Source organism: Monodelphis domestica, chromosome 1, assembly GCF_027887165.1.
Source record: "Monodelphis domestica isolate mMonDom1 chromosome 1, mMonDom1.pri, whole genome shotgun sequence".
Taxonomy (NCBI): domain Eukaryota; kingdom Metazoa; phylum Chordata; class Mammalia; order Didelphimorphia; family Didelphidae; genus Monodelphis; species Monodelphis domestica.
In genome coordinates, this window is record NC_077227.1 from 659,736,057 (window position 1) to 659,745,333 (window position 9,277).

Sequence of the window (9,277 nt, forward strand, 5' to 3'; positions counted from 1 at the left end):
CTCATATAAGTGGGTAGGGGATTTTTCTCTCACAGCTCATACATGCATACTTATTTCCATGTCTTCTCTAGCTGGAAATCCTCCACAATCATGCTCTCTAATCTTCAATTTCTCCATGTACAACGTATTGGTTCTTTCCCTTCTCTGTATAAACATGCCAAGCCACCCCAATCCTTACAAAACCCTCACTGGATCCTACTAAGCCTTCCTACATCTTCACATCCTTTCTCAAATTCCAAGAAAAACAGTCTACTCTCATTGACTCCATTTTTTCTCACTCACTTCAATTTGGCTTCCTATTTCATCAATCAACTGAAACTGTTCTCTCTCCAAAGTTACCAAAGAGATCTGGTCAAAGTTTCCCTCAGTCCTCATCCTTCTTGACCTCTGCAACATATGACACTGCTGACCATTCTTTACAGTTGAACACTTTCTCCTACATTAAATTTTTATGACACTGCTACTTCTTGGCTTTCCTTCAGCCTGACTATTAATTTCATCTTGGCCTCTTTGCTAGCTGTTATCTGTATTTCATATGTGCCCCAAGGCTCTCTCCTGAGTCATTTTCTCTGGATAGGTCTGGATGACATATTCAATTCCTACAGGTTCAATTACTTTTATGCTGATACTCCTAGATCTATCTGTCCATATCCATGCATAATCAATGTATTATATATATATATATATATATATTCACACACAACCTAGAGATTCTCCTGCCTAAGCTCTAGTCCCTCATCACCAATGGATTATTTGGATATTTCAAACTCATGTCTAAATCAGAACTCATCATCTTTTCTCTCCATGTTTCCTTCTGAATGTTCTTATTCTGTTAAGGGGACCATCATCCTTCTAATATCTCAAATTGGCAAACGTGGTGAAGGGACTCATGCTGGGTGTGCCAGCTAGAATAGGCAGAAAATCCCCAACCACACACCCCCTTTCCTTCTATCCTTTCTTTTTTTAGGTCATGTTTGTGTTTGAAACCATTGAAAGCCCCGATTGTATATGTATCATGTAACCCATGGAAACTCTTGAGTATGCATCAGGCAACCTATGGAACCCCCCAGCCCCCCAAATCTGTCATGCAACTTAGCCAGGTGTGTATAAGGCTGATTGGGTTTTGAGGGGTGTTCACGAGTACCAAAGAGGGTCAGGATTGGATTTAGGGAAGTGATCACGAGCACAGAGGAGAGGACTGGTTGAGATTTTGAGCCCCTTTGGTGCACAAGGAATCCCCCCCAAACTATACATCTTTGTTGCAGATGCTCTCTTCTGGTAAGAGTAATAAACTGGCTTGCTGCTTTGTAGTCTCAGTCATTTTTTTTTTCCATTTTGAGTCAGTGGCCTCAAGTCCCACATTAGTGCTAACCTCCACTCTTCACATTCTCTTGCTCCCTATACCCAATCTGTTGCTAAATCATTTCTACCTCCACATGTCCTGAGTTGGAAAGAAATCAAAATGACTCTGTTTCCATTTTGTAATTAATTCTATTCTGTATCACCACCAACATTTTGTATAACTGTCTAAAGCCACATTTTTCTCTTTTAAGTTTGGAAGTTTAAAGGAAATATGTTACCTATATTATCATTAGTTATTCTTGCAGAATGCAGATAGACCCAATCAATCTGCAAAAAAAGTTGGGAGGAGGGACTGCTAGCACTGTATTATGATGCTTCCCACTTTGTAACCAATGGTATGGTGTTCCATATCTACATTAAATTTCTGGATGTTCCTCCTTTTCTCTATAAAAATCATCTATCAGCCATCACTTGGGGTCTTTTGTTTTGCTGAGGAGCTAAAAACCCCTTTTATTGGTAACTGCTAGGCTTACTATTAAACTGATAGTGCTTACAGTTTTGTGCCCCAATTTATCTTATTTTCCGATCACAACTGAGTCCTCATTCCCAGTCTCAATTCACAGGGCCACCACTCTAGTTCAGGATATCAGGCCCTCAATCAAACATAGGCTATGGCTAAGTATTCTTAATTGGTCTCCTTATCTCAAGTATTTCCCATTCAAATTAGTTCTCCACACAGCTAAGTACAGATTTGACAATGTCCACCCCCTACTCAAATTCCAGTGGCTCTCTACAAATTCTCAGATAAAACATAAGAATTTAAAGTCCTTCACAACCTGGCCCCAATCAAGTTTTCCAGGTGGCTTACACACCATCCCCTTTCATGGGCAGAGCCTCTTCATTTCTATGAATCCATCATTATTCAACTTCTGGTCATCAATTCATCATGTTTATGTGACTTTTATAATCCTACTTAAATATTTCACAGGCAAGATGCTGCTTCTTTTCAACAAAAACTGAACTAATTTAAGCATTCTCCATTAACATGTTTTAAGAACACTCTTATTTGATACATTTGAAATTCTGTAATCATCTTTAAACTACAAATTCTCAAATACCAACCACTCCACCCTGATAATATTTCAGGTCACCAAATAACTATACTATCAGTAACAGTATGCAGTAGTGGTTAAAGAGCAAGCCTCAAAATCAACAAGTCCTGGAGTCAAGCTCTAACCTGGATAAGTGGCCAAACCTTTCAGTGTCCCCAAACAATTCTATAAACATTAAGTTTCAATTACTGCCTTGGTGGATTAGTGGAGTAAATTCTCCCATCTGGAACTCCTGCAACAATGAAATCCCATTTTTTCATTATGTCTAGTATAGACGGATGATGGTGAAATAAAGATGAAGAACAATAAAGACACTGCATCCAAGGTGGGTAACTTGAGGTTTGGTTGAAAAAATTAAAGGAAACGTGTAGGCAAAGTCCTCTTAAAAAAAAAACCTGAATGAATAACTTTGGTGGTTCAGAAAATTCGATTCAGAGCTAAACTGTTCAGACTAAAAGGTAGTTTGAGACTGAAGTAAGCAAGCTATGTTGCAGGTTTAGGGTAAGCTTATTAAGCTCAGCCTAGTCTACAACGAACCTCCTTGACTTAGAGGCTATAACTAATACCTAACAGTTCATATCAATCTCCTCCCCCAATCCAAGTATTTAAATGTAAAGCTCTCCGAGACTAGAATACTGGACTTGTAATCAGGAAGATCTACTCAACCAAAAATTTTGTGACCGTGGCAAGTTAACCTTTGCCTGCTTCAGTCTCTTCTTTGTAAAATGAGGATAATAATCTAGCACTTACTTCCCAGAAGTTGTTGTATGGAGACAAAATGAAGTAAACTTTGCAAATCTCAGAGCACTGTATGTTTGCTGTAATAAAATTTATGCCAAGATGATTTATACCTAAAAACTGTATGAATTTCCAAAAACTTTTTAAAAATACAGATTGTTTAAATTTTCAGGTACCACTTTATATTCTGGAGCAAAAGTGAAGTAGTACAAATCATCAGTGTTCAGAAAAAGGAGATGAATTTGGGATGAAGACTTTTCAAAGATAGCAGATATTTGAAAAAAAGGGTAACATCTGGACAACTATGAGTTTTCTAGGGCTAGAAAAGCCACTGAAGATTCCAACCCACTCATTTTACTGATACGAAAACTGAGTCCAAAGAGGCTAAGTAATTTATTCAATCTGATTATACGAAGCAAAGCAGTGAGACTCGGTAAATTAAAAAGCTCCTTCCTTCCACTCAACATGACAATTTTCCAAATCCAAAACCAGGGCACAAGATGTTTCTTTGGTTAAGTTTTCCTACATAAAAAAGAGGGGATTGAAAGACAAGAACATTAAGGTGTCTTTGAGTTCTAAAATTCCACGATTAAAAAATTTAAAAACCTTGTAGAGGATGATCTTCATCCCACACTCAGATCTCATCGCTCCCTTTTCTGAACTAGGGCACTAGAGGCTTTCGTTTAAAGTTTGGGAGTTAAGAGCCTGCACAGGAGGACTAAGAACTGTAAATTCCTGGAGGGCACGGACTATCTTTTTGATGTCCCCAACCTTTTGAGCAAGATGGCTGGCACGGAGCAAGCACTTAATAAATGTTTACTGAATTGAATAAGAGGCCGAGGACCTGGATTTGAGATCTGGCTCTACTTCACCGTAAGAGTACTTTCACATCTCTGGGCTTCTCTTTAAGGAGTTGAGATAACCCACCAGCCCGGAAGGTAGGGAGGGGAGCAAAAGGAGGAACGCAAAGCTCAAGAGCAGGAATCTTAAGAGAAGGGGCGTGTCTCTCCCTCCGGACGGAGAGGGCGGCGCGGGACGGCGAGCTATGGAAAAGGTGGAAGCTCAGGCTTGGTGGGCCTTTTCTCAACAGTCCTGTCCTTCCCCCTAATTCCCCCGGCCCCGCTCCAGGTCAAATAACGCCAAAAATGGAGGCCCCGGCCCCGCATGGGACGGCCCTTACCTGTCAACCCGATATATTTGATGACTGCCTGGGTCTTAAACACCTCCCGAGCGGCCAGCAGCGCATCCTCGCCGTGCGCGGTATAGTAATCGCCCCGGTCGAAGAGGCGCACAGTGGTAAGCGGCTTTGCCGGCAAGGCCTGGAAGAAGCGGACAAAGCTGCATTCGGCCTGGCTGTCCATGGCCAACACCTCTTTCGGCTGCACCGCCATGTTGGAATCTCCCGCCAGCGGCTGCCGGCGACCCCTCCTGAACCCGCGCCGGCCCGCCTCTTTCCCGCCTTCGTCAAGGCCTCTGTCGGGGGGTTCAATCAGCATTCAGCTCCAGCGACGAGAGGCGGGGAGGACGCATCCAGAAGAATCCAATCACAAGCCGAAAAGAAGCTGCTGCTCGGTGACGTACTCCCCCTAGGGTCCGCCTCCTAGATCTTGGCCCAAAGCTGGATACCTAGTCCCTGGAGAGATTCTGCGCCCCTCCACCCACTCCCTATCATTTGTCGTGACCGGAAGTTAGGAGGGCTGCAGGGATGCCAGTTTTCCGCAGAAAACCTTGCTTCCTAATCCTGGTTCGCTGGGAGAGCGTGTGAGTCACGTTATTTGGGAACCAAAAAATTGAACCCGTATTACCGACCATCCTCCTGGTTCCTAAATAACATGACCTAGGATAGAGCGCTCAACTCCAAGTCCAAAAACCTCGAGTTCAAATACCTCTGCAGACACTGACTCTGGGTGACTCCCTTAGCAATCTTTTTCCCCCTTCTATACAATAGAGACGATAATGGCACCCCCACCCCCTATCAATAATCCTCAATTATGTACTTGTAGTAGATCCAAGAGTAAGAATGAGCTTGAACGTTGGGATGAAGTGGTATTTTGTATGCCATTATAATAAAATGGTGATTGTTGTTCAGTCTGAAGTGGGGCACCTCAAGCAACAACGTCCAGACACCCAGAAGTTAAAATTATTGGAATCTTGATTTAATTATTTATTTATTACTGGCCAGGGTGTTCTCCTAGTGAGAAGCATCCCAAACTGAAGTTGCATGCAGCTTTTTGGGAGTTCACATAGGCAGAAGACGGGTGGTCTCAAACATTTTCTTAAATACATTTCTTTATTGGGAGCAGAAGCAGATGTGCCATTAGCCATTAATGCAGATTGGGGTACATTCTATTGGGGAGTTACCTACCATAGGCTATATTAAACTCAAGCCTTTTAAGGCTTCCTAATTCCTTTTCCCTAGGACTATAGATCTTTGTCTGCTTCAAGTCTACTCAGATTCTCCCTGACCCTGAGAGCCATGACATACCAACCTCTTCTCTCCTCTCCTATTTCCTGAAGTCCATTTAAGCTCATGTTCATTGTTTCCATGACACCATCCATCCATCTTTTGCCTTCAGTCTTTTCCAACATCAGGGACTTTTCCATGCATTCCATCTTCTCATTATGTGGCCAAAGTATTTCAGCTTCAGCTTCAGTAATTTGTCCATCATAAGGACAAAACATCTATACATCTCTTCACACATAATAACTTTTATTTTTTAAAAACCCTGCCTTCTGTCTTGGAATCTATGTGGTTCCAAGACAGAAGAACAGTAAGAACAAGGAAATGGAGGTTAAATTAGTATCTGAATCCAGATTTGAACCCAGGTTCTCCTGACTCCAGTCTTGGCACTCCACCCACCAAGCCATCTAGCTGCCCCTCACATATCACAACTTTTCTATCTTTACAAGATACTCTCTAGCAGTTAAAACCTCTCAGTGCCCTTCTATCCCTTGACCATTTCAAGATCCCCTACTTAAACATGCTGAAAGGCTAACCCTTTCCCCACCCAAGACTATGTCACTTCCTTGCACTCAGTGTCTGATTTGTGTCCAAAACCTGTATGGCCATTAACAGGTCACTTAACCTCTGTTTTCCTCAGTTTCTTAATCTGTAAAACGGGGGTGGGGGGGGGGGGATAACCATTGCATCTACTTCCCAACATTGTGAGAATCAAATGAGATAATATTTATAAAGTGTTTAACAGTGTCTGACACAAAGCAGGCACTTAATACTTTTTCCTTTTCAGAAAATGCCTACTTTTTTCTTTTTATTTGTCCTCAACAAAAGAGAAATTGCTAGCTCATTCATATAACTTCCCCCATATGCTTGTGCTTTTGCCCTTCTCAAATTTTCCTGGAACTCCCTTCTTTGCCCCATTTACCTCTTCCCCTATGTTTTGCTTATTGAAGAGATCAGAACTGACAAATCCTGATGATTATGAATATGGACAAAACTGATCCTGATGACAATGGTCTTGGGACAGTTAAAGTACATCCATCAAGGCAGGAAAGGGACACTATAGATTAGATACATTGCCGAGGATGCTGAGTGAGAACCATGCTACATCATACTTTCCAGGAAACGCATATGTCTATTTTAACACATTTTTAGAATCATGGAATTTAGGTAGAAACACAGTTTTGATTTATCTTTGTGGAAACGGAACTTGTAACTGTACATGGACATTTTAATGCCTGTTCGCTAAGCTAATTGGTTGATTTGCAAATAAATGATGCTTCTGAGAACCCTCAGATCAGAGAGGCTTCCAGGCTTCTTCCAAAGTCTGTCTTTGTGTATTTTCTCATGCCTTTCACTTTTCTCTCTCTCTCCTTTCCATATTTTGTGTTCAAGAGCTTCCCTCACAGGTTAAAAATCCAAGTACTTATATGTTGCACAGGCTGCAACACTTATCTATGTGCATGTTGTATTCTCTCAGTAGAATGTAAGCTGTCCAGGGCAGGGACTTTCATCTCCTTTTAGCACATGCAATACCTTGGCCATAATAGATGCTTCATATTTGTGGAATCTCCTCATTTGTTTGTTTTCATCATCTTCATGCATCAGAAAAGCTAGATTGCTCCCACTGGTAGTGGCAGCTTGGGACACCTAGATAAAACATTAAAAGAGACCACAATAAGAAAAACTTATGGACCATCTTAACATGCTATGGTCTACTGGATCACAAAGAGTCTCCCAAAGGATTACAGGGGGTTAATGTAATTAGAATCTGTTACCTTAAAAACTACAATTCCCAGCATCCCACTCTCCCAATGTTATGTGCTGACATAGGGAGGCTATAGCCCCGCTTCTCACTCTCTTGTCTTCCTGTCTTGGCTTTGGTGGAGCAGGTTTTTTAACAGTCAAGGAGAGCTTAGTCACATGGTCTTCATTTTGTTAAATAATTAGGGTTTTTTTACTTCTATTTCCTTTTTATTCCTTCTACTTCAAGTGATTATTAAGAAACTCAAGATTGTTATGTTTAGATCTCTGATTTAGGAATATCCATTTGGCAACTGTGTGGAAAATATGCTCTATCAAATTGTTGCAAGAGAGCTTTACGGCAAAAACCCATGGTTTATGACAGGTTATCCTTTGCAATGATGTAAGATTCCAAAACTGAGCTTAAAAATAAAAGGAGAAATGTATTAATTTGGAATTCATGTTGAGAGGCTATGGAAACAGTGTTCAGGTGGAACACTGCCTCCTAGAGGAGATGTGTTCTGGGCTTTATATACCCTTTTGACAACAGGGTCTAGGGGACTAGAGAAAGGATGATGATGGCATGTTACTGGGTCTCTGAGTCATGTGGTTATGCCTTATGCCTCAAAGTCAAAAGGGGTGAACTCTCCAGTTTAGAGGATAATCAGACATCTGGAATATAAGTAGATGTTTTTCAGGAGCAAGCTGGGATGTGCTCATCAAAATTGAAGGGAGAGGCCAGAGAGACTCAAAGTCATCTTCCCTAACACTACAGGAATGTTACACAATCTGGGGTGTTAGGGTGTTTAGGGGAAGCCTATACCCCACATCAAAATCATATTTGCATTATCAACCCTGGGAAGGGAAGTTATAGTAAAGTTTAAAATGAGATCGTGAGATGAAAGTTGGTGTGATCAGTATTGGGTGCTCATGTAGGAAAACTGAAGGTTTTGAACATGAGAGGTTTTTAATATTCTATAGAACAACAAAAAGGAGGAAATGTGTTTAGGCTTGATAGTCTCACCCCAGGGAACATTGACTCAGGAGGCAGAGTGGTGGGAGAATTACTTGAGTTCTTTTAAAACACAAAGCCTCAGGGGCAGGTAGGTAAAACAATGGATAGACCACCAGGCCTGGAGTCTGGAGGACCAGGTTCAAATGTGGTTTCAGATACTTCCTAGCTGTGTGACCCTGGGCAAATCACCTAACCCTGATTTACTAGCCCTTGCTGCTCTTCTGTCTTAGAATTGATACTAAGATAGATGGTAAGGGTTTAAAATTTTTAAAAAAGACCCAATACCTCAGCATTATAAATTAAGCTATTATCAGAGAAGATATTCATTAAAACATTTGTCTTAGTGCTGCATTCTAATCACCACTGAACCTTTCATCTTTCCTACAACGGAGCCCTTTCTACACCCAGCATCTCCTCCCATTAGAATGTGAGCTCCTAGGGGGCAGCTGGGTGGCTCAGTGGATTGAGAGCCAGGCCTAGAGACGGGAGGTCCTAGGTTCAAATTTGACCTCAGACACTTCCCAGCTGTGTGACCCTGGGCAAGTCACTTAACCCCCATTGCCTAGCCCTTACCACTCTTCTGCCTTAGAGCCAATACACAATATTGACTCCAAGATGGAAGGTAAGGGTTTAAAAAAAAAGAAAAAAAAAAGAATGTGAGCTCCTGGAGAGCAGGGATGACCTCACTTCTTCCACAGTGCTTAACTCAATGCTTGGTACCTTAATAAGTGCTATTTCATTCATTCATTCACAGTGGATTAGAGAGGAAAAAGACTAGAAACAAACCAGTTTGAACTAGAGTAGTAGCTTTGCGTATGGGAAAAGGGAGATGGATTGAAATCATTAGGGAGGTAAAATCAACCAGTCAATAACATAAGTGGAAATTTTGTGTCCTTTGGACTCCATCTC

The 9,277-nt window shown here is 41.4% G+C and overlaps 1 protein-coding gene across 1 annotated transcript in view; it reads right to left on the reverse strand.

Moving 5' to 3' along the window:
- MSH2 (mutS homolog 2) overlaps positions 1-9,014 on the reverse strand; it is a 76,683-nt gene extending 67,669 nt beyond the window's left edge. Inside the window, exon 1 of the mRNA XM_001382141.5 lies at positions 4,333-9,014. Within this exon, the coding sequence (XP_001382178.5) occupies positions 4,333-4,648 (316 nt within the window). The 5' untranslated portion in view covers positions 4,649-9,014. The remainder of the gene's footprint in view (positions 1-4,332) is intronic.
- Positions 9,015-9,277: the final 263 nt, after the last annotated feature.